This window comes from Artemia sp. Qi Xiang Cuo, chromosome 2 (genome assembly GCF_049724085.1).
Source record: "Artemia sp. Qi Xiang Cuo chromosome 2, ASM4972408v1, whole genome shotgun sequence".
Taxonomy (NCBI): Eukaryota; Metazoa; Arthropoda; class Branchiopoda; order Anostraca; family Artemiidae; genus Artemia; species Artemia sp. Qi Xiang Cuo.
In genome coordinates this window covers 93,415,637-93,442,461 of record NC_142795.1, presented here as the reverse complement: position 1 = coordinate 93,442,461, position 26,825 = coordinate 93,415,637, and the positions used below count along the sequence as shown (strand labels likewise).

General features: G+C 35.0%; 1 protein-coding gene across 1 annotated transcript in view; it reads right to left on the bottom strand.

Annotated features, from left to right (window-relative positions):
• The window catches only part of LOC148955824 (uncharacterized), a 162,855-nt gene that overhangs the window by 9,553 nt on the left and 126,477 nt on the right, over window positions 1-26,825 (bottom strand). Inside the window, exons 5-7 of the mRNA XM_089104436.1 lie at window positions 12,728-12,851; window positions 10,177-10,347; window positions 862-1,110 (exon numbers count right to left, since the gene is read on the bottom strand). Of these exons, the coding sequence (XP_088960562.1) occupies window positions 862-1,110; window positions 10,177-10,347; window positions 12,728-12,851 (544 nt within the window). The remainder of the gene's footprint in view (window positions 1-861; window positions 1,111-10,176; window positions 10,348-12,727; window positions 12,852-26,825) is intronic.

Here is a 26,825-nt window from a genome sequence, read left to right as displayed (position 1 = left end):
AATCAACTACGCTGAACAAAATGGCTGTCTCAATTTTGATTGGATGTGTTTGGGGAAATGATGGGTGTAGGGGGGGCCTAGTTGCCCTCCAATCACTCTCGGCTATTAAAAAGGGCACTAGCCCTTTCAATTTCCAATTGAATGAGCCTGTTTTGAAGTTTCTACGACAACGCCTCCTATAAAAACCTTATATGCTCCCAGGGCATAAATTAAAACCCTTGCCCTGAAGGTTGTGGGAGAGTATCCTCCTCGAAAACATATTTTCTATCTTGAAATAAACTACGCTGAACTTAATGGCTGTCTCAAAATTTTGATTGGATGTGTTTGTGGAAATGATGGGCGTGGGGGGGAGGGCTAGTTGCCCTCCAATCCCTTTTGCCCTTTTGACTATTAAAAAGGGCACTAGCCCTTTGAATTTCCAATCGAATGAGCCTTTTTTGAAGTTTCTACGACAACGCCTTCTATAAAAACCTTATATGCTCCCAGGGCATAAATTAAAACCCTTGCCCTGGAGGTTGTGGGCGAGTGTCCTCCTCAAAAACATAGTTTCTATCTGCAAATCAACTATGCTGAATAAAATGGCTATCTCAAAATTTTGATTGGATGTGTTTGGGGGAATGCTGGGCGTGGGGGTGGCGCTAGTTGCCCTCCAATCACTTTCGACTATTAAAAAGGGCACTAGTCACTTCAATTTCCAATCGAATGAGCCCTTTTCGAAGTTTCTACAACAACTCCTTTGATACGAAGTGCCCGGGTATTGAGAAAAAAAAACATTGTGCCCACATCGTTCTTTACTTAGGCAGCGCTAGCGCGCTGCCTATGATAAAAATGATTGGGATACTGTAAAAACTATATATTTACCGGATGAAACAACATCTAAAGACTCCTCTGCTTTTCGGTGTGACTCCAGATCTTCACTTCTGTCATGAAAATTCTGCTGCATAGCAGGGTTTGCAACAGGGTGGAAAGGATATTGCGGTGTTGAGTGTTCCAATGGCCGTGATAGTCCAGGGAGATAAAACCCAGGTAGTGAAGGGAATCTTGGATCAGACATCCCAGGAAGAAGGCCTGGATGTGTTGTATCAAAAGGACTGGGAATATTCAACTTTCCTGAAAGATAATAAACTTTAAGTGAATGTACATAATGAATCAACCGTGTATTATGAATGCGACTCTGCATACGCTGTCCAAAATAGAGCAGGTTCCCTTCGTGCATATCACATTCGAGAGACTTTTGATATGTCTAAATTTTTAGTGGCTGTTGTTTATTAAGCATTCAGTTTTCTTTCAGCACTACTGCTATTACTGCTAACAACTCACCACAGCACCAAGCCACCTGAGGCCAACACAGCTAGGCACGCTTCTTCTTCACCACAGTCTATCCGTACCGATCTATACCTTTCATTATCTCGTATTTAGTGGCAGACTACAATTCTACAAAGAGATGGGACTAATTTAGTATACATTCTGCAGTAAGTTATATACACATAGAATATAACGTGCATAACACATTTACCGCTCGAAACGGAACACATTCCCTACATACGAAAGGTCTTAGAGGAGGTTTAAACTATTTTGATTTTGGGCGTTTTCCGTATACGGGCCACCTATTTCCTTTTTAATGTCAAGTATTCAAAGAAAAGCACTAGATAGGTTGAACATAGAATTAGATCTAGGCAAAGTAGAAGCTCAACCGGTTTTTTAGTTATTTTATAACTTTTAAGATAGCTTATTATTTTAATTAAACGGCCCTTGTGTTTCAAGAGCCATTCTTAACTGTTTGGGACAAAAAGTCAAAATTTAGCAGAAAAGATTGAGGCATTGGCGAAGGGGCAACCCCCCTCATATACGTAATAATTTCTGTTCTTTTTAAGTTTCAATGTTGATCCTTACTTCCAGTTAGAAAAAAAACTTTTTTTATTTAATCTAGTAATGGTTGACAATTAAAAATATCCTTCCGAAAGCTCTGATGACTTAGTATCTTCAAAGTTATGATACAAGATTACAGTATGAGAAGGTAAGGTGGGAATTTTTTTAGTAGATATTGAACTTAATAGTCAAAATTTTTTAAATTAGCATGGTGTATAAGCCTCCTAGCGCTCACTTGAATGAGTTTACTGATGGATTTAATGAGCTCCTTGATAAAGTCCCGAATGGTGTTAGTCGTATAGTGATGGGTGATTTTAATTTTAATTTATTAGATCTATCTAATCAAAATGGTGATTTCTTAAATTTTATTATAACAAATGATCTATATCCACTTGTGAATATTCCAACGAAAATCAAGAGTCAATCTGCAACGATTATTGACAATGTATTTGTTCGTTCAACTGTTTTGAATCGAAGTTTTTCCGATGTGATCATGTTTCCTGGGTCTGATCATCTTCCACTGTCACATGCTATTTGTTGTAGCGTTAAACGAGTCAAAAAAAAAAATCGGCTGAGAAAAAAGGAAATCTCCTAAAGTTTTCATAGGAAGTGAGTGTATATGACTGGAGTCAATTGTTTGAAGAGGAAGAAGGCCCTACTGAACTCCTAGATTGCCTGATGGAAGTCATTAGCCCTATTTGTGAAAGAACGTGTCCAAAAAAAGTTTTTAAATCAAAGAAGCTGGTTCCCCGTAAACCATGGATAACAGAGGAGATAATTAACCAAATAGAATTAAGAAATTGGCTTTATGAAATATATTTGGATTTCAAAAGTGATGAGTCTTTTATTTTCTTTACAAAGCAAAGAAATCTGGTGAATAAACTGAGGAGAAAAGAAATGTCTGATTATTATGGAAATAAGTTGGAGGAAATATTTTAAATTAGATCATGGTAAGGGAAAAGAGATCACGGCAGACATTAACTTAGAAGGATATAACCGTGGTGATTCAACTGAAATTGTAAACAAGTTTGCTATATTTTTTTTTTCTCGAATATTGGCTCCGAGGTGCAATCTAGGGTTAGCAATAAATATAATGAAATGAACTGCAATACCATTAATAACGTCCGTGGTGAAACAATAAATATGGAATTTCAGCCATGCACGACTGAAGATGTGCGTTAAGTTGTGCAGTCACTTAAGTCTAATTCCGCCGGTGTTGATGGTTTATCCCTTCGAGCTCCTAAAGTGATTTTAGGATATATTCTTCCCTGCCTAGTTTTTATCATTAATCTTTCCCTAGAATAGGGAATTTTTCCGGTGCAGTTTAAGGTGGCGAAGGTAATTCCCCTTCACAAAGGTCGTCGCAAGACAGACATAGAAACCTGGAGACCCATATCAATTCTACCTATCTTTTCAGAGATACTGGAGAAAGCGGTACATAAACGGCTCTATAATTTCCTTCGGTTGAATAGGCTTTTGAGTCAGACACAGTTTGGGTTTCGTTAGGGTCATTCCACGACACACTCTTTACAGCACCTGGTTCAAAGTGTTAACTGTGCATTAAGCCCAGGTAAAAACCTATGTCTATTTTCATTGATATTAGAAAAGTGTTTGACAAGGTTGACCACCAAGTATTGCTTCTTCGAATGAGAATCCTTGGAATAAATGGAGTTTGTCTACGATGGTTTCAGAGTTCTATTAACTAAAGGTCCCTTAATGTCGTTTTAAATCATGTAGTCTCGTTGTCTTATCCCGTGAAGTGAGGTGTACCTCAGAACCCTGTGCTGGGGCCCTATACATTTCTCTATTTACGTGGACATAATACGCTTTTATCTGCAGGAAGTATGTTTTACTTCTTATGTGGATGACACTGCGGTAACAGTGTTTGCAATATCAGTTGATGATTTAATAGCAAAAGCTAATAATGCTCTCAAAAAACTTGAGGTGTTTATGAGTTTAAGTTTTCTCTGCGTGAATGTAAAGAAAACGTTTTTACTGACATTCTGTAGAGTGGGTGACTCTATTGATGTAAGTGATAAAGTCTTATTGCGTGAAAAGCCTGTTTTACAAGTTAAGTCCCTATGATACCTTGGTTTCCATATTGATTCTGATCTTTTGTGGAACCATTATAGCGACATTATTTCCGCCAAAATTGCACGTGGAGTTGGCATTCTCAGAAGGCTGAAGCATATTCTGCCGGAACGTACTCTTCGCACGATATATTGTGCAATAATCTACTCATATATATCATATTTGATTTTATATAAGCAGCAAGAATAATTGGGAAGCACGTAAGAAATGCGAAAGACACCAGTGCATGTTTTAAGTCTCTAAGGCTACTCAATGCTGGACAGATAAGGGACTATCAAGCGGCAATGTTTGTGTTTAATTGTGTCTCAAATCTAGTTTCGGAAATTTTTAATAAGTTTTACCGTTTCAGAAGTTCTGTTCATGAGCATGATAGAAGATGTGATAACTTGGCTGTGTAGGTTGAAAATAGTGTGATATCTTGTTTTACTTTGAAGTATCTTTGCTCTTCTGTATGGAATTCCCTTACTGTGAGTATTAGGGCGGCTGAGCATCTCCCACAGTTTAAAATTCGATTAAAAGATTATTTCTTAGGGAGTTAGTTTGTTTTGCTTTTTAGGAGGGGGGTGTTAGTGGGTTATAGGGCTGGAGGGAGGAGTGCGTTGAGAAATGGGGGTGGATGGAGTTGTATTAGGATGGTGGTTGTTACCCTGATGGGGGGGGGGAGTTTGGGACAAGGTGATTGTCTTTTATCATTATTATTATTATTATTTTAATTAGTCTAGGATTCTTCTAGAAATATGTATGTAGGTTGTTTTAATTTAGGGTGCCTTTAGGAACGTTTATGTAGTTAATCTCTACGCGATAGCAAAATTTAAAAATTTTCCTAGCGTAGGGATTTATATATGTAATAATTTATATTTTGGTTTATTATGTTAATAACAAGTCAAAAAGTAAAAAGGTTTTGCGTGATACCTGGTTTGAAGCGGGTTGAATACTCGTGTCAATAAAATGTCTTTGCAAAAGTTTGCTCAAGGAGTAAAACAGACAGTACTTTCTTATGATTGCATGGTCAAGAGTGTGCTTCCATTTCATTGGTTTGCGTTTGTAAAGTATTTTCGCATGCCAATGATGCAAGTCCTTTAATCTTATGACAGAAAGGCAAGCTGAATCACCCTGCCTTTTTTAAGTTTGAGTGAATGTCTTGTCTCTATGTGCAAATTTCAAGCCAATATCAAGAACAAAAAGTTAAATATCTTATTGGTTCTTCTATTTATTTATTTTTTTTTAACTCACCTTCTCTCCTCTTAGTCACGACAAATTTTAAACTCAAAATACATCTAATTTTAACTTTAGGCGTCTCCTACTCATAATCTACGCATATTGGTTCTTCTATTTGAAATTTTAAGCTTGTCAAAAGTACTACAAATTTTTAAATCAAAATTTTTTTTTCTAAAGCAATCATTCTGATTTTTCTGTGATTTAGCACTAAATCGAACCTCCAATTTTTAGCGCATAAACTATCTCAATCCATGAATACGGCCAATTCCATGAAATTAATGACTTAAATTCTTCTAATTTGCCATCAGAATTACAAGCTGTTTTTAAACAATTTAACAGTAGATTTGTAACTTTGGCTTTGTTCACTTTGACACTTAATCCTCTACAATATATTTCATTCAAAAAAGTTTCAGACGTTCAGTGCAAGAATGATACAGTAAATCATTTATCTGGTTGTAGATCTTACTAAGAAAAAGTAATAGTTATAGTTATGCAAATTATCATAATCCCTGACTTAGCACCCCCATACAAATTAAATGTTGAAATTATGTTTTAAAACCAGTTCAGTAAAATTATATGTAAAAGTAAAAAAATCATTATTAAACTAGACTTTGTCCAGCTGGTGGTGGGTGCAGCACAAGAAAGCATAGCACATTAATAGTTTGGTCAGGCCACTCATATAAAAGTATATATTGGCAAACGCTATATAAAACGGGTAAAAAACGGGTATAAAACGGGTATGTGGGTAGGTCATTTTAATGACCTACCATTGTAAATCTCATGGTAAAACTTGGTAACGCGTGACTAAACTAGACTCTGTCCAATTGCTTGTGAGTATAAGAGTGGTAAAGTAAATTAATAACCTGATTAAGTATCTTCCTAACCCTACCATGATAAAACATATATTAAGTAGGTTTAGGAGGGGTTAAATCACGTCCAGTAAAAATTCGTTGTAATTCTTTACTAAACTATTATTGGATTATTTACAACTGTTTTGCAGGTAGCCTACAAGGGCACCGGCAGAAAATTTTCCAGGGGGAGGCCAGACGCCAAAATAGCAGTGGTGGTTGGGTGACAGGAAAGGGATCAGTTAAGGGGTAAAGGGGTCAATTTATCTAATCAATAACTTATTTAATTTTTTTGCATTTAATCTTAAAAGAAAATCACATTCAAACCAAAATTACAGAAATATTTATTGCTTTCGTAAATGTAGACTTGTCTTTACGCAATTTCCTACGCCTTAGAATAGTTTACAGAAGAAGTAGAGATACTAAAAATTCATCCTGCCTGCATAGATACCACGTTTTGATTTTATAATAGCCATGTAAAATTTACTTCTTTCATAACAGGACGGTTCTCCCCCTCAAACTTAAATCCCTTATATATTCAGACATTAAAAAAAAATAGCGAAAGAAAAACAAAATTTATACTTACTATCCAATTGTCAAATTGACCCTCTTTCTTTTTATTGTCCTATTCAACTAAAAAAATTAACAGGTTCAAAAAACTTTTGTCACAAGAGAATCTTATCAAATTGTTTGTGATAAAAAGTTGGAAGTAAAAAGTGACTTGGGCCAATATTCACCAAAACTAAAAATGAAATCCTCATGACAATTGATACACCAGCAGTATTGGCTTTTTATGCTGATTCTAAATATATAAAATTCTTTCAGTTCATTGTTACCCACCCTAAGCCAAAACTCTGAGAAAATTTGCCTGATTTTTGAAAGACGGGGAAACATCTCCGAAAAAGCAAGCGATCTTATTGAAAATCCCTATATTATATATATCATATCAGAGGACCCTACCGTAGAGGTTTCAAGCTCCAATCTTCAAAATGTGGAATTTCGCTTCTTTTTTTCAGAAGAAACATCGTCAAATACATGTTTATTTGTTTTTTTTTTTTTTTGCCCGGGGTGATTGTATCAAACGGAAGGTCCATGATAATTGGGAAGGAGCTCATTCAAATGTAAATTTAAAGCTCTATTTAAGTGACCATAGAGGTTGGGCCAGGGGAAAATTTCTGCCCTTTTAGGGCACTGAACTACCACTTTACCCCAAAGAGAAAGAATTTGCAATCAATTTAAGATTATGATAAGCTAATTGATTTAAAAGTATCAATGACTATATTTTAGGCTTCCCCGTTGCACAAGAAGTAATGCAACACGGTGGCAGTACTGAATTCAACCAAGTTGATTCTTTTTTTTGTAACGAAATTAGGCTATGTTTGAGACCAGTGCTTCAAATTATAGCTTGGTTGGGTTTGGGTATGATTTGGAAAACAATCAGAAACTAAACAGAAAAAGAGCGTTTCAACTGAAAGCAAGGAAGAGATGTGAAACCTACTCGAACAGATTATTCTTTATATGAAGGGGACCCTTTTGTCCAAATTTTTAAGAAAATTTGAAATTGAAAGAAACAAAAAGATTTTTTAAAGCACTCGAAAACTTTTGTTCAATGAGTAAGGTGTTGAGAAGGGAGCAGCCCCCCTTATTTACAGAGTAACTTCAATTTATTTTCAGTTCTAAACTTGCTCCTTGCTTTAGTTGAAAAATCCTTTTCTATTTGTTTAATTAAACTTTATGAAATTGTAAAGTTTTATGAATACAATACTTTTGGTACTGCAGAAAAAACTATCAATGTCAATTATCTCTGTTTGGATTTTGATGGCTAATCAAACAGTTCGTGGTAACGAATTGTAAGTAAGGAATGACCCGGCTCAATAATAACCGAAATATATCAAAAGAATGGGCTTATTATACAGATTCCAATTATATAAGTTTCATTAAGGATAGTCTTACCCATCAAAAGCTACGAGCCTGAAACCCCCTTTAAGTCATAGAATTTTAATTAAAATCACATCATCAGATTCAGCGTATCAAAAAACCCTATTGTAGAGGTTTCAAGCTCATATCTGCAAAAATGTGGAATCTTGTAATTTTGCCAGAAAAAGGCCATGGATGTGTGTTTATTTTATTTTTTTTTCCAATGGGAGATCGTATCAACTCAGTGGGCCTAGAACGTCGGGAAAGGGCTTATTGTAACGGAAATAAAAATTTCTATTGTCCTATTTAGGTGAACCAAAAAAAGGAGGGCAAATAGGCCCCTCCCATGCTCCCTTTTCCCCCAAATCATCCGATCAAAATTTTCAAATATCTATTTTGCTCAGCATAGTTGAAAGGCCCAATAACTATGTCTTTGGAGATAAAGCGACCCTCTATAGCCCCTGGGGTAAGGTTTTTAAGAAAAAACGCGTTATTTAAAAAACAATCAGAAGTTAAATATATAAATACAAGTATTTTTCAACTGAAAGTAAAGAGCGACATTAAAACTTAAAACGAACAGAAATTATTAAGTATATAAGGGGAATGCCCACCTCAACACCTCGCTCTTTACGCTATAGTTCAAATTTTGTCCAAATTCCTTAATAACGACTCCTAGCATAAAAGGGTCGCTTAATTAAAACAATAAGTAACTTTTTTTTAACGTGCCGAAAAACTGTAGCGTGAAGAGCGAGATGTTGAGGAGCGGGCAAGAACCCTCGTATACGTAATAATTCCTGTTCGTTCTAATTTTTAATGTTACTCCTTACTTTCGGTTGAAAAAACATGTTTTTTTTTATTTAACGAAGCTTAGAGACAAACATTGCTCTAAAGGCAATGGAAAAAGTATGTCAATTAAAATAAAAGTATAAAAAAAAATGAAAAAAGTAAGCAATTACAAAAAATACACAAAACAATATCCCACTTACAAAAGCTAAGATATAAACTCTCAGCATTCAGTTCTATTGAGCAATGCCAAAGCGTTGGACAGATAAGATTTGAGAAAATTGACAGTTTTGAACTTGATTATCAAACACCAAAATATTTAGTACCTTTAGACTCAGTGTTTTAACAAAGTAACGCATTATTAAAGTACTTTGTTCAAAGTTCAACATTTAAACTAAGATAAAGAAAATCAAATAAAAATTTTTAGTTCAATACTTTAATTCAATTTTGAATACCAAAAACCAATATAATTGAAACCTTTATGCTTCATTACTGTAAAAAATTAAATCTTTTTCAAAATGATAACTAAATAAATACAATCATTCCTGGAAATGAATGATAATAAAGTATCCGTTCAGGGGAAAAATACAGAAATTCCCAGCATTCCGTTTAGGGGAAACACTTCTGATTATAGTGGCTTCATATATCAGTTCATGGGCACTCTTGCAATGCAAGCAAAAGTTGTCGGCATATTTTTACCTAAATTGCCCCTTATTAATTTGTTTTCCTTGTGTTTTCTATAATTATACGAACTTTCTTGTGTAATAATAACTGCACTAATTACTAATAAACACAAATATATTTAGGATTACCACAAACAGCTGATTATTTGATTTAATGTTATCAATGATTAAGCTCTTATACTTTTCTTATTGACAAGGACTGTTATTTACTTACCAGTCATTAATATGAAAGATTTTATTTATCCCTTTTTTACTCCAACCAAATCATATAGAAAATATGTTGGTGTAAAACTCGAAAGGGGTCACTCAGTCACAAATTAGAACTTATATTTTCCTTATTAAGAGTCAAAATCTATCGGCAGACAGCCAACAATGGGGCAACACACATTTTTTATTGTTTTTCCCTTTTCGTCTTTCTTTTCTTTGGTTTCCTTATAATTACTTTACAGTCCCAAATTTCCAGGGGGGACATGGCCCCACCCCTGCCAGCGCCCATGGTAGCCTACATATTAAGGCATAGTAAATAATCATCTAATCAATTATCTTCCTAAGAGCAATAGGGCCAACGGCACAATAGTAAAATATGAATGGAAAAATATCCTTACGTTTTTTAATTATGCTAAAAAAGCGAAAAAACTCGACGCACCTTCTTTGTAAGCTGTGTTTCCTATAAAAAAAGATGTTGTTCCCCAAAAGTACGAATTAATAACTAAGAAGCATCAATTATCTTTTTCTTTTCCTTACATCTCTTAAATGTGCAGGCTCACCTTGTAATGCTAAAGCCGCCAGACTGCCATAAGGGAAAAGTGCTGGTGGCAAGAAAAATCCCGGCGATGGAACATCTTTCCCAAGCTGATACCCTGGATTCATGAAAGGTGATAGTAGCGGCTGATCACTAGGGCTGGGGAGCATGGGCGCTGATAAAGGGCTTGAAGTTGCTAAAAATAAAAAAAAAACTGAAAGATTTCAACAATGGTGGAATAAAGTAAAACGAAGCTTTCAAACAGTCACTCTTTTACTTATTCAATCCCTCATACTTTTAGGAAAATTTGGGATTCACCAGATTTTAACTCTAAGCCGTCGAAATACTGAACAAGGTTCTTTATTAAATTTACAAGTAAAAATTTTTTCGGGGGAGACGGAGTAAATTAGAAAAGAGGTGAATTACAAGGAAAACAGTATACTTGTTTATTTATTCGAGTTCTACAAATATTGTGATTACAAAAGAAATTAAATAGAATGCTATTTCTATGAATTTGAAAACCAATTAGTTTTACTACAAATAGTCAGATGGTGAAAAAAATTCTTGTTTCCAATACTAGATTTTGTGATTCGACATTTTACTTCATTTTCTCAACACAAAGGGGTTCCACTAGTCCAACCATGAGTGCCACTTAGAGGACGGTCAGGGAGCTAAGTATGAAATAACTTTATTTTGCAATAGGGAGGGGACGTATTCTAAGGAATAGGAAAATGGGCGAGCTATTCGGACAGCCAATAGCTTATAAAGACAACCGCGAATTCCAAGAATCGGGAATAATTGTCGAAGGAGCTGTCCAAACTCAGACATTACAGAACTTATTGAATCAGATCTGTTCCAAAGAAAATGAAAAACTTAAAATTGGAAGCATGGGAAAAAAGAAATTGAAAAATACTATCATAACTGTAAGTGTAAGGTCTGTTGATAAAAAAAAGATAATTTCAAAGAAGATTGAATGATTCATGTATTAGTTTTCAATCTTTAGGACTGAAGCGGAAATTTCTCTGTTAGAAATAACTAATCTCTATTTTTCTCAGGAATTATGCTAAATCAAAGTCAAATGTGCAAAAAGTAGGCCTAGGTTAGCTTCAGAAAATCTCGACAGGTTAAGTAGCCTAGTTGAATCTAATCAAGCAGGTCACCAAGTAACACAATTTTATTTCTTTATCTTCTCCTAACGGGAAGTTTCAAATTATTTAGGCAAGGCTATAAAAGGAGCAAAGTCGTCAAATGCTAGATGGCGACTGTGATTGTTTTTATTTTCGACACTAGCGGCAATTTCCCCTCTTTTAAGCTTCTTGTACTCGTTGACCTATTCGGTATGCTGCTGCTCATATGGTCAACCTAAGGCAGGAAATTCCCCACAAGGAATACTTTAAATAAACCTTGTTTGACATACTTTCACCATGGGGAATAACCTTTGAGTTTCTGTAATCTCAAAAGAAAGTTTTTTCCTGTAACAAAATGTATAATAAATATTTTAAAAGGAATAAAGATAGTTGCTAAGACTAGCGGCATATCGTTACATGATGCTTCCGGGAAGCCTGATAAAAATTACAGAGGCGGGCGGGAATTTACGTAGGTACAGAGTGGTTCTGTCTCTCTCAAAATAAAAATTTTAAACTTAGGGTTAAACTGAAAAAGGGCTGTTAATAGTCAAAAATTCTCTCGTAATTTAATTGACGGTACTGTAATCTAGACGAGTCTAACTTGAATTTTTAAGCTGTTCGAATTTCCTAAGATTAGATGTTGATATTAAATGGTAGAAGTGGGTAAAAAATTATTTAAATTTATTTTGTTATAATACAATTTTTTTCACATTATATTGCTTTCATCATTTGTTAAATTTCTAGATGAGGTGCCTTTTGCTGTCTTGGGACGTACCGTTGAGCCAATGAATAAAACCTACAAGGGGCGGGTCCAGGATTTTTTTTTGGGGGGGGGGGGCAAAATAGGTTGATCCGTTAAACTTGCGTTTGAAGCAAGTTTAATCAACACAAACCTGCGTTAATTACGTAAATTACACTACTTTAAACTATGCTAGGGGGCGCGCGTCCCCTTGCCCCTCCCCTGGATCCGCCACTGCAAGAATGGATCTAGAGACCTTCTACTCTAATGGGCACTGACCTTTTATAACTTGGATAAACTTTATGGTATGAAAGTGAAACTTTTAGAAATAGACTTCAGTACAAATGAGGCCCAAAATAAGCGTTTTGGACTTTATGTGCTAAATCTTGATTTAAAAAGTGTTGAAGAGTTTGGAGTTGATTGTCTCAAAACTGAAATAAAATGCAGATATGGTGTAAAAATCCTGCTCAATTCACTGGTTTTGAAGGCTCTGAATTCATTCCTGAAAATTTCTGAGGTTCTCAGATCAACTATTTTCTAGCGTAGGATAGCTAAAAGCCCCTCGCCCAAAATTTTAGCCGGCATTTTAATGCAAATAATCTTTGTAACACACAAAAGCCTAATTGGGTTAAAATTTCAGACCATAACTTAAGATATGCAAATTAGTCAAATTACCGACTCGCCTACTCGTATTATGTTAATCACCTTACCTTTGGGTTTCGTTAAATTCAATGGCGCATCTTTTTCAGTGTCGGTTTGGGTAGTAGGCGGAGCTTTCACGGGTTCTGTTTGTAACGTCATTGTAGACGGTTGAAATTGTTCAGAAGACCAACCCTAAAAATTTTGTAATGTGTAATTAGCACCAGTGCAAAATACAGGTACAGGTTGAACACAAAGTGATATTCCATTGATTCCTATATACAAGAATTAATTCCACTTCTTCTTAAGACGGCTAAGAAATAGACATAGCTTTAGAATCAAAATTTTATCCTGAATACAAATATAATATTAATTTGCGTCGTAATCGAAATTCACTCCTTCCCCCCAATTTCCAAACATATAGCCTGAATTGTATATACGCACTGAATTATCCGTAACTCACTCTTTCCTGTTAAAATTGATTTAAAAGTTTGTTAAAATAATGGAAAATTCATTGTATGTGTACAATTCATGATGCATATTGGTACGTCTTCTCTCACTTTGCAAAAAAGTTGGTTTTTAAATGAGCTTTTGATGTCAACATTTCTTATTCTGTATCTCTATCCGCAAGAGAATATTATTTTTAGTCACAATTGGTCCTTTATATCCTTTCTTTATTTGACTTTTTAAAGTGAAGTGGAACTTTTCTGTCTTTGAGACGGTCGGCCGTTGCCGAAGCTCCCAATTTAAGGGCGCATTAATTGGCCATTCATATTCAGGAATTAATAAGTCAATGAATGTGAAAACTTTTCCAGGGACCTCTACAATATGTATGTTGCAACATAACGTCTTTTGAATTACGGCAATCAAAATCTGCAAGAATATATATCTTATTTAAAAACAATTTTTTGTATCCGTTCTCAAGATATCTGCAAGTTTTGTCTTTTCTAAAATGTTTTGTTTAGCCCCCCCCCCCCAAATAGATGGGAAATCAAGCATTTGGTATTAAATTGCTTTTGCCATAGTCTGAGACTCAGAATTAACTCTTTCAAACAGTTCGTGGTAACGAACTGTAAGTAAAGAGCGACCCGGCTCAATAGTAACCGAAGCTCTAAAAAACGGAATTTTGATTCCAATAGATACCTGAAAAGAATCAAATTTAATGCTGATTTCAAATATATAAGTTTTATCAAGTTTATTGCTACCCATCAAAAGTTACCTGCCTGAGAAAATTTGGCTGATATTCGAAAAAAGAGGGAACAACCCCTAAAACTTGTAGAACCTTAATTAAAATCACACCGTCAGATTCGGCGTATCAGAGAACCCTACTGTAGAGTTTTCAAGCTCCTATCTGCAAAAATGTGGAATTTTTATTTTTCGCCGGAAGAAAGATCACGAATCCATGTTTATTTGTTTTTTTGTTGTTTTTTCCAGGGGTGATCGTATCGACCCAGTGGTCCTAGAATATTGTAGGAGGGCTCATCCGAAAGAAAATTAAAAGTTCTAGTGCCCTTTTTAAGTGACCACAAAAATGGAGGGGAACTAGGCCCCCTCCCAAGCTCATTTTTTCCCCTAAGTCACCCGAGCAAAACTTTGAGATAGCCATTTTTTTCAACATTTTCGAAAATATAATAACTATGTCTTTTAGGATGAGTTAATCCCCCAAAGTCCCCAGGGGAAGGGCTGAAAGTTATGAACTTTACCCAATGTTTACATATCGTATTGGTTTTTGGGAAGTATACAGACCTTATCAGGGGGGATTTTTGTCTGGTTGTGGGGAGCGGCGGGGGGGGTGTGGGAGTATCTTTCCACGGAGGAAGTTTTCATGGGGTAAGGGACATTGCTATGAAGGGAGAGCCGGATTTCCCAGCATTATTTAAAAAACTATCCGACATTAAATAAAATAAAAAAAATTTCAACTGAAAGTAAGTAGCAACATCAAAACTTAAAACGAGCAGAAATTATTACGTATATGATTGGGTCCATCCCCTAGTCAATACCTTGCTCTTTAAGCCAAAGATTTTTTAGTACTTATAAGAGCTATTTATTCTAATTAACAGCCTTTGTGATTAAGAGGTCATTTTTAAATAATTGGAACAAAATTCGGATTTTAGCGTAAAGAGCGAGGTATTGACTAGGGGGCAAACCCCCTAATATACGTAAAAAATATACTAATATAGAAGTTCGTTACGTAAGTTACATATATTTATTACTAATAAAAACGTTAATAAATAAAATTAAACAACTTTCGAGAAAGCCATTTAACCAAAAAAAAGTAAAATGTATATGCAAATTTTGTTTCAATTATTCATGTACGGTGAGCCAAAATCAAAACTTGCATTAATTCAAAAACCTTCAAAAATTAAATAAAAAAAAGTTTTTTTTAACTGAAAGTAAGGAGCGACATTAAAACTTAAAATGAGCAGAAATTATTCCGTATATGAAAGGGGATGTCCCCTCTTCAACGTCTCGCTCTTTACGCTAAAGTTTTTTATTATTAAAAAAAAAGTTGTGAGAAAGAGTCTAACTTTAGCGTAAAGAGCGAGGCGTTGAGGAGGGGACAGCCCCTTTCATATGTGGAATAATTTCTGTTCGTTTTAAGTTTTAATGTCACTCCTTACTTTCAGTTAAAAAAAAACTTTTTTTATTTAATGCTCACAAAGATGAACATTTACTGTGCTAGATAAAAGTTGTGGTTGTACACATTCATAAACTTTTAGTGCAGGTATGTTCACAATCGCTTTTGTCTTTTCTACGACTGTTAGTGCTGTTTTACAAGTGTGTTCATGTTGTTTAGAAAAACTGCATAGTTGTCCGATAAAATTGGAATATGTTTCACTCACTAAATAAATTGACAAAGAATAAAAAATTGACAAAATCGACAACTAAACTGCCGATGCTTTTGTGTAAACTTAAAAAAAAACGATTCTATTTAGACACAGCTGATGTTTGACAACAATAAAAACTGAAAAGTGTTTTCCAACCTCTTGTAAAATGTACATCTCTTAATATAATTAAATAAAAAAAACAAGTTTTTTCAATTGAAAGTAAGCAGCGACATTAAAACTTAAAAGGAACAGAAATTATTTCTTATATGAAAGGGGCTGTCCCCTCCTCAACGCCTCACTCTTTACTCTATAGTTTTTTATTTTTTATACAAGTGAATTTGTGTTACAGAGTCAAACTTTAGCGTAAAGAGCGAGGTGTTGAGGAGAGGACATCCCCTTTCATATACGGAATAGTTTCTGTTCATTTTAAGTTTTAATGTCGCTCCTTACATTCAGTTTAAAAAAACTTGTTTTTTTTATTTAATTTATGATGGTTTTTTAGTTAATGCAGCTTTTATTTGCATAAAAATTTTACTTTTCTTTTGCTAAATGGATGTCTTTACAAATTAACTTACGTAACTAACTTCTATATTCGTATATTTTTCTTCTGACAAAATATGCAAAGTTGCAGATTTTTGCAGATATGAGCTTGAAACCTATGTAATAGGGTTTTCTGATACGCTGAATCAGACGATGTGATTTTCATTAAAATTCTTTCACTTGTAGGGGATGTTTCCAACCTCTTTAAAAAATCGAGTAGATTTTCTCAGGATCGTAGCCTTTTATGAGTAATACTAAACTTAATAAAATTTATATATTTAGGATCAGCATTATAAACACATTCTTTTGATACATTTATTGACATCAAAATTCCGTTTTTAAAAGTTTCGATTACTATTGAGCTGTATCGCTTGTTTTTTTATTGTTTTTTTTTATTACGTATATGTTATTACGTATATGAAGGGGTTCTCCCCTTAGTCAATACCACGCTCTTTACGTTAAAATTTAAAAAAAAATTTGATTCACAAACCCCTGAATCACAAAGGCCGTTTAATTAGAATAGATAGCTCTTTTGAAAGCACTAAAAAAAACTGTAGCGTAAAGAGCGAGGTATTGACTTGGGGGAGAACCCCCTCACATACTTTATAATTTCTGTTAGTTTTAAGTTCTAATATTCCTTCTTACATTTCAGTTGAAAAAACTTATTTTTTTTATTTAATTTCTGATCGTTTTTTAAATAATGCTTGGAAATCCGGCGCCCCCTTCATAGAAATGTCCCTTATCCCAAAGAAACATCCTCCACGGAAATATTTTCCAGAGTAACCCCCTCCTCTAGCCCCCCCCCCCCTCCAGAAAAAATCCTTCCTGAAAATGGTTGTATACTTCCCAATAACCAATAAATAATGCTGGTAAGTCCGGCACCCCCTTCATGGCAATTTCCCTTCCCCCATGAAAACTTCCTTCATGAAGAGATCCTTCCAACATAACCACCGACCCACCCTTCCCTCCCACTACCAGAAAAAAACCCTCCTGAAAACTTCTGTATAGGCCTACTTCCCTATAACCAATACTATATGTTAACATTGGGTAAAGTTCATAACTTTTAGCCCTCCCTCTGGGAACTTCGGGGGATTAAGTCATCATAAAAGGTTTAGTTATCATATTTTCGATCATGATGAACACAATGGTTATCTCAAAATTTTGATCGTGCGACTATGGGAAAAAAATTAGCGTGGGAGTGGGCCTAGTTGCCCTCCATATTTTTTTGTCACTTAAAAATGACACTAGAACTTTTAATTTCCGTTCCAGTGAGCCCTCTCACGATATTTTAGGACCACTGGGTCGATACGATCACCCCTGGGAAAAAAAAACAAACAAACAAACAAACAAACAAACAAACACGCATCCGTGATCTTTCTTCTGGCAAAAAATGTAAAATTCCACATTTTTGTAGATAGGAGCTTGAAACCTCTATAGTAGGGTTCTCTGATACGCTGAATATGATGGTGTGATTTTAATTAGGGTTCTATAGCTTTTAGGGGGTCTTTCCCCCTTTTTTTGAAAATCAGCCAAATTTTCTCAGGCACGTAACTTTTGATGGGTAAGATTCAACTTAATGAAACTTATATATTCTAAATCAGAATTAAAATCTGATTCTTTTGATGTATCTATTGGTATCAAAATCCCGTTTTTTAGAGTTTCGGTTACCATTGAGCCGGGTCGCTCCTTACTTACAGTTCGTTACCACGAACTGTTTGATAATTAGCATGAACTGTTTGATTGCCTGGTACCTGATAATCAAGCCGTATCCAGGGGAGTGTTTTCGGGTTTAAACCCCCCTCCTAAGTTTTTTACGACTCGTAAGAACAAAACAAAAATATATATAAACGAATTTCGACGTGTATTCGTACACCCCCCCCCCCCTCGTATAAATATAAAAAACCCGTATAAATATAAAAAAAACCTCCTAAGTCTTTTACGACTCGTAAGAACAAAACAAAAATATATATAGACGAATTTCGACGTGTATTCGTACACCCCCCCCTCCCCCGAAAAATAACATGTCATCTCGAATAAAAATATATGAAGGGGGCTGTCCCCTCCTCAACGCCTCGCTCTTTACGCTAAAGTTTTTTATTGTTTAAAAAAATAGAGTTGTGAGAAAGTCAACCATTGAGCCGGGTCGCTCCTTACTTACAGTTCGTTACCACGAACTGTTTGATAATTAGCATGAACTGTTTGATTGCATGGTACCTGATAATCAAGCCGTATCCAGGGAGTGTTTTCGGGTTTAAACCCCCTCCTAAGTTTTTTACGACTCGTAAGAACAAACAAAAATATATATAGACGAATTTCGACGTGTATTCGTACACCCCCCCCCTCCCCCGAAAAATAACATGTCATCTCGAATAAAAATATATGAAGGGGCTGTCCCCTCCTCAACACCTCGCTCTTTACGCTGAAGTTTTTCATGGTTTAAAAAAATATAGTCGTGAAAAAGTGGAACTTTAGCGTAAAGACCAAGGCTTGAGGAGGGGACATTCCCCTTCATATGCGGAAAAATTTATGGTAATTTTAAGCTTCGACGTCGTTCCTTACTTTCAGTTAAAAAAACTTGTTTTTTTTATTTAATTTTTGAACGTTTTTGAATTAATGCAGGTTTTGATTTTGGCTCACCGTACATGAATAATTAAAACAAAATTTGCATATTATATTTGGTTAAATGGCTTTCTCGAAACTTGTTTAATTTTATTTACGAACGTTTTTATTAGTAATAAATATACGTAACTTAGAATTAACTTACGTAACGAACTTCTATATTCATAAATTTTTAACACGTATATTAGGGGGTTCGCCCCCTAGTCAATACCCTGCTCTCTAAACTATAGTTCGAATTTTTTTTCCAGTTCTTTTAAAAATGACCTCTTAATCACAATCAGTTGATCAGTTGAAAAACTTGTTTTTTTTTTTATTTAATCTCCTGATCTTTTTCTTTAATAATGCTGGGAAATCCGGCGCCCCTTCATAGCAATGTCCCTTCCCCATGAAAACTTCCTTCATGGAAAGATCCTTCCATATAGCCCCCAACCCTCTCCTTCCCCCACCTACCAGAAAAAATCTCCTCTGAAAAGTCTGTATACTTCCCAATAACCAATACTATATGTTAACATTGAGTAAAGTTCATAACTTTCAGCCCTCCCCCTGGGGACTTTGGGGGACCAAGTCATCCTAAAAGACATAGTTATCATATTTTTGACCATGCTGAACAAAATGGCTATCTCAAAATTTTGATCGGGTGACTTTAGGAAAAAAATGAGCGTGGGAGGGGGCCTAGTTGCCCTCCATTTTTTTGGTCACTTAAAAAGGGCGCTATAACTTTAAATTCTTGTTCCAATGAGCCCTCCCACGATATTCTAGGACCACTGGGTCGATACGATCACCCCTGGGGAAAAAAAACAAACAAACAAACAAACAAATAAACACGCATCCGTGATCTTTCTTCTGGCAAGAAATTGAAAATTCCACATTTTTGTAAATAGGGGCTTGAAGCCTCTACAATAGGGTTCTCTGATACGCTGAATATGATGGTGTGATTTTCATTAAGGTTCTATAATTTTTAAGGGGTCTTTCCCCCTTTTTTCTAAAATCAGCCAAATTTTCTCAGGCACGTAACTTTTGATGGGTAAGACTAAACTTGATGAAACTTATATGTTTGAAATCAGCATTAAAATTTGATTCTTTTGATGTATCTATTGGTATCAAAATCCCGTTTTTTAGAGTTTCGGTTACTATTGAGCCGGGTCGCTCCTTACTTACAGTTCGTTACCACGAACTGTTTGATATTACCATTAGCAAAAATATCATTGCAGCACCACGCCATCTCATCCCCCACCCTAATCTGTTCAGTGCTTCATTTCTTATCCCTAGCCCCCATGATGTTCCAATTTCCTTCATATAATTTATATAACAGCCCCTCCCCCTTATTTGGGACCAACCTACTTTTCATTCGGCCCAAGGTGGTTGGCCAAAAAGCATAATCTTTCGCAATCTATAATTCTTCCTCCATAGTCGTAACCTCCATAAGTCATCTTAATCTTCCTCCCCTTAAAGCCCTAGAGAGTGGTACCAGACCAGGTTTGTCATGCAGCTGATTGTTTGATATACAGTGAGTCAATTGTGTACCTAAAACTTCCCTTAAATGCAAGACCGTATTCAGATTAGGGGTTAGAGCCCCCCCCCCTCGAAAGGTTTGTTCGACTCGTAAAAACACAATAAAATGCTTAAAACACATTTTTGATACTTTTTTTAGTTTTTTCGTACCCCCCCCCCTCCGTGCAAAAAATCCTGGATACGGCTCTGCTTAAATGATTCTTCTGGAAAATATCTAATACACCTTTTGCAACCTTTCGAAGCACCCAGGATACTCCACCACTGTCATTACCCTGACTTCTATTACTCAAATTTTAGTTCGAAGACTTAAACTATTTAACTGCAAGGAAACACCATACGTCTCGGATATTTGCAGTGAAGTCAATTTACAGAGATTTAGAGGGGAGGGGTAAATACATTTTGGATGAAAATGCCTAAAAAGAGGAATTTTCAAAATCTAAGCGGGCTAATGCCTGTCCCCTTTTCACACCCCTGGATATTGTACTTTTTACATTTCTTGTTATATATCACTTATCAAATTTCGGTACCGAATATCCAGAACAACTTGACAGACAATTCCTTACTAATTTTCTTTTACTTAACATTCAGAGAACAGGTGTGTTTACCTACACAGCGAGAGCTCAATTTCAAAGATGGTAATTATGATTACTCTAAAGGACGCTCACATTACCTTTTATTCCAACTTTTAATATATTCTACTTCCTCCAATTTTCCCCGGAATTCTATATCCTATCGATTCACCGTCTCGTAATGCACTGTAAAAAGTTGAGAACCCTACAGTCGGAGGCTGAACACGGTGTTTCCCAGAGAGAGCGGTCCTTCCTCAGCAGCGGAACAATGATGGCCATTGTTACCCTGTCTGCTGGGCTTGTTTAGATGATGCCATAACGCGGAAATTAATATCACGTCGTTCATTGGAGTGATTTTTGTGGTGTTCCAGGTATGATAACTGCTTCTAAATCTTTGGGATGCTAAAATTGAAAGTTGACCCCTCATCCTTCATTGAATCACAATATTGATACTACATTAGTCTATTTTTATTGTATTTGAAAATTGTAAGTTTTGGCAAACAAATAATTATGGATCCGCTTGATAATGACGCTTTCTACTGAATAAAATTATACACGAATATTAAATAAAAAATAATAAATTGGGGAGTTATGAAAAAGCTATAAATTGAATCAGGTGCATGCAAAAGAATATATCTCATTGTTATAGAAAACTGTAGTTTTGGTTGTGTGGTTTTGTAGTGTGGTTTTGGGGATAATCCCCAAGGTAATCAAGTAAGCAAGAGACGATTTGTTACCACGAACTGTTTGACTGAATAAAATATATTTTTTTTTCATCTGAAAGAAAGGATTTATCCAGTATTTTTGTTTGGGCGAGGGGGTTTGAAAAAAAAATGCATAAAAAATTTCTTGATATGCACTTTGCTACGTTTTTACACATCGACAAAAATAGGGTGGTCAAACCTCGTGACTTCCCCCCCCTCCGGATACAGCCTTGACTGTAAGTAGGGAGTATCATTAAAATTAAATCGAATATAAAATATTCCATAAATGAGAGGGGGTCACCCCTTCCTTAGCCCCTTACTCTTTACGCTAAAGTTCAACTTTTGTCCTAATTCGTTAAAAACAACTGCTGAAACATAATCTGAAATGGAATAAAACGTTTTGACGATTGTTCTATGGTGCCATTCGCAGAAAATACCGCTTTCCCGTGGCACAATTTGTTTGTTTGCTAAGGAGGGCATCAGGAATCTCAACTTCCGTCTGAACGAGCCCTCTCCCAATCTTCTATGACCATTAGTTCAAAACGATCCACCCTAGTAGAAAATAACTGATGAATTCTTAAACATGTATTCTTAATCTTTCTTCTGGGAAGAAAAAAAAATGCAAAATTCCGCAGTTTTGTAGATAGAATCTTAAAACGTCTGCAGAAGGTTCTTACATAAAACCTTTTCAATTTTGATGGGGTTAAACAAAAAAACAAACAAAACCAATAAAATAAATTTCATCAGTTTTACAAGGATTCTTTAATCGTGTAAACTTGGTTTCAAAATGTCCTTTATTAATAGGATTAATTTCAAAAATACATATAAGAAAATTTCTCCCAACTTGATTATTCTCGTGGAGATTTAAAATACTCGTTTCATGGTCCTTTTATAAGCTATTTGTATAAATCATAGGTGACATGACGTGTTATTCCCTCTCTTAATAATAATAACAAAAAGTCACTCTTTGTGAGCAATTGAATAAAAGAATTCAAGAATTAATTTTAAGAAGAATAAAATTACTCTGTTCCCACATAATTTTACTTTTTTCCCAAGGATTTCTTCTGCGTCTTTTAATCCCCATTATTTGAAAAAAGAACTAATGCTGACAAAGCAGGCATTCAAATTGATTTTTTGTGTGTAAATGTCGTATCTTTTATTATCAATCAACTTTTATTCAGAACACCTGTTTTTTTGTAGTTTTGTCGGGGTGTTTAACTGGGTTAGAGTCTAAATTCAAGAATAATAAATAAAGAAATATTAAGTCTACCTCTTTGTTTTTTAAGTCAGAGGGGAGGTTTTTTGGTACTGTTCAAGTAGCTGGGACCCGCGCGAGAAGTGAAGTTTGGTTAATGCTCATGAAATAAATCAAAATATTATGAAAATATAATAGTTTAGAAAAAATTTTTGGCTAAATATTTGCACATTAGGGGGGTGGGGGGGGGGGTAGATACCTTTTTCCCCATAAACCCCATGAAACAAAAGTTTCAAATATTGTAAACGCAGCAATGTAATTCTCTATTGAAGAAACCCATTTGACATCTTCCCTATATAATATATCGCGTGGGTTCCAGCTAATTGAACAGTGTCGATTTTTTTTTTTATAGATTATTCGGTTGTAGAATCTAAATTAAAATTAAGAGAGCTTATCAAACAGTTCGTGGTAACGAACTGTAAGTAAGGAGCGACCCGGCTCAAGAGTAGCCGAAACTCTAGAAAACGGGTTTTTGATTCCAATAGATACATCAAAAGAATGAAATTTTAGTACTGATTTCAAATATGTAAGTTTCATCAAGTTTAGTCCAACCCATTAAAAGTTACGAGCCTGAGAAAATTTGGCTGATTTTCAAAAAAAGGGGGAAAGGCCCCCTAGAAGTTATAGAACCGTAATGAAAATCACACCATCATATTCAACGTATCAGAGAACCCTACTGTAGAGGTTTCAAGCTCCAATCTACAAAAATATAGAATTTTGCATTTTTTGCCAGAAGAAAGATCACGGATGCGTGTTTATTTTATTTTATTTTTATTTTTTTTCCAAGGATGATAGCATCGACCCAGTGGTCCTAGAATATCGTGGGAGGACTCATTGGAACTGAAATTAAAAGTTCTAGTGCCCTTTTTAAGTGACCAAAAAACTGGAGGGCAACTACGCCCCCTCCCACGCTCCTTTTTTTCCCAAAGTGACCCGATGAAAATTTTGAGATAGCCATCTTGTTCAGCATGGTTGAAAATATGATAACTATGTCCTTTAGGATTACTTAATCCCCCGAAGTTCCCGGGGGGAGGGCTGAAAGTTATGAACTTTACCCAATGTTAACATACAGTATTGGTTATTGGGAAGTATACAGACGTTTTCAGGGGAATTTTTTCTGGTAGTGGGGGGAGGGGGGTGGGTGGGTCGGGGGTTATGTGGGATGATTTTTCCATGAAGGATGTTTTCATGGGGGAAGGGACATTGCTATGAAGGGGGCGCCGGCTTTCCAAGCATTATTTAAAAAAAAGATCATAAATTAAATATAAAAAACAAGTTTTTCAACGGAAAATAAGGAGCAACATCAAAACTTAAAACGAACAGAAAATATTACGTATATGATTGGGTTCACCCCCTAGTCAGTACCTGGCTCTTTAAGCCAAAAGATTTTTCAGTACTTTCATAAGAGCTATTTATTCTAAATAACAGCCTTTGTGATTAAGGGGTCATTGTTAAAGAATTGGAACAAAATTCGAACTTTAGCTTAAAAAGCGAGTTATTGGCTAGGGGGAGAGCCTCCTAATATACGTATTAAAAATATATGAATATAGAAGTTCATTACGTAAGTTAATTTGTAAGTTCCGTATATTTATTACTAATAAAAACGTTCGTAAATAAAATTAAACAAGTTTCGAGAAAGCCATTTAACCAGATAAAAGTAAAATTAATATGCAAATTTTGTTCTGATTATTTATGTACGGTGAGCCAAAATCAAAACCTGCATCAATTAAAAAACGTTCAAAAATTAAATAAAAAACAAGTTTTTTTAACTGAAAGTAAGGAACGACGTTAAAACTTAAAACGAACAGAAATTATTCCGTATTTGAAAGGAGCTGTCCCCTCCTCAATGCTTCACTCTTTACGCTAAAGTTTGACTTTCTCACAACCCTATTTTTTTTAAACAATAAAAATCTTTAGCGTAAAGAGTTGGGCGTTTAGGAGGGGACAGTCCCTTTCATATACGTTATAATTTCTGTTTGTTTTAAGTTTTAACATCGTTCCTAATTTTCAGTTAAAAAAACTTGTTTTTTTTATTTAATTTACATTTAATATTGGTTATTGGGAAGTATACAGAAATTTTCAGGAGATATTTTTTCTCGTGGGGGGTTCGGAGGTGGGGTTACGGGGAGAATCTTTTCATGGAGGATGTTTCCTTTGGGGAAGGGACATTTCTATGAAGGGGGTGCCAGATTTCCCAGCATTATTTAAAAAACGATCAGAAATTAAATTTAAAAAAAAAATTTCAGTTGAAAAGTTTTTTTTTAACTGAAAGTAAGGAGCAACATTAAAACCTAAAACGAATAGAAATTATTACGTATATAAGGGAGTTCAGTCCCTAGACCTCGCTCTTTACACTAAAGTTTTTTTTAGTACTTTCAAAAGAGCTATGTATTCAAATTAACCGGCCTTTGTGATTCACGAGTTAATGATTCGAACAAAATTCGAACTTTAGCGTGAAGGGCAGGGAATTGACTAGGGGGCGAACTCTCTAATATACGTAATAAAAGCATACGAATATTGAAGGTCGTTACGTAAATTGCGTCAGAACAAAATTTCGAGAAAGCCATTTAGCCAAAAAAAGTAAAATTAATATGCAAATTTCGTTTTAATTTTTCATGTGCGGTGAGCCAAAATTAATGCTGCATTAATTCAAAAATATTCAGAAATTAAATAAAAAAAAAGCAAGTTTTTTTAACTGAAAGTAAGGAGCGACATTAAAACTGAAAACGAACAGAAATTATACCGTATTTGAAAGGGGATGTCAACTGTAGCGTATAGAGCGAGGCGTTGAGGAGGAGACAGCCCCTTTCATATACGGAATAATTTCTGTTCGTTTTCAGTTTTAATGTCGCTCCTTACTTTCAGTTAAAAAAAACTTTTTTTATATATTTAATCGTCTATTAAGGGAGTGGGAAGTTAAAGGAGTTGCAGGCCCCCTCAAATATAGTATGATTTATATTTCTTTAAGTGTAAATGTCACTTTTACTTTAAATATAAATAAAACAAAACAAAATTATCTATTATTATTTGGAGGAAATACCTATCGACCAAATTTTTGAATGTACCGATCCAATTTTTAAATGTAAGTGCATGTTGCCCCAATATATCTCGACAGGGGTTTTACTTTTGAATGATACATTTCTTGTGGATATTTTCATTGATAAATGGATTTTTCCTACATTCCCATTGAAAGATTATCCCATAGATTTAGAAAAATATATTTTGCCCCTTCACCAATGTTATGCAAGTTTATTGCGCCAAAAAACAAATGTAGCCTATGTAACACAGTTGACAGAATATACAGTATCGACAAAGGCTTTACTCGAATACTTAACTCGAATACTTTTTTTTTTTTTTTTTTTAATTGATAGGGGATCTTGAATGTATCTACAGTTCAAAAAGCTAATGAGAGATTAGTTTAAAATAAAGAAAACTTTATTTTTACTAATTGTTAAGCAAAGCACTGTCTATTTTATGTAGGCTCCTTACAGTATAAACCATATGTCTCTTGTTTCGGCAAAGTGTTCAGTCAAAGCGGGTAGCGATTCTGAGAAATCTATAGATAATGTTACAGATACAACTAGTTTTATTTTGTAGAAGATGTGACTACCCTAAGCTGCATGGAATTCGCTCTTTGAAACCCATTAAGTAACAGCTCTTTTACTTCCGCGTTGCGATTGTGTCAGATGCAACAGAACAGAAATTCCCGTAAAAAAGAATTGGCTTTCCGAAAAGTTCAGGATGTTAAATTTTTAGTTGCAATAACTATAATCAAAATATCACTTAATCTTGCCAAAATGCCTTTCCTCTTCCTTATCAAGTCAAATAGTTTGGTTTTCAAGCAAAAATGACTAAGCCTCGACCTATATTCCTTATCAATTGACGCATGAATTTGACAGTATCATGGAGTATCAATATCAGTTGATACCCTTATATTTGAAATCTTTTACACCATCTTGTCAGACCAAAAGTCCCTCAAGAAAAAAAGAACGGAAGACGGAAAACAATTATGTTTGTTTCTACTTCCACCTTTCATGATGAACTAATCTGTCATCTTTAGCACAAGGGGTCACACACTCTATTCTCCACCACCAAGCTGAAACCTTGGATTACGATTTGTTCTTCGACGCATTGAGTCAGAT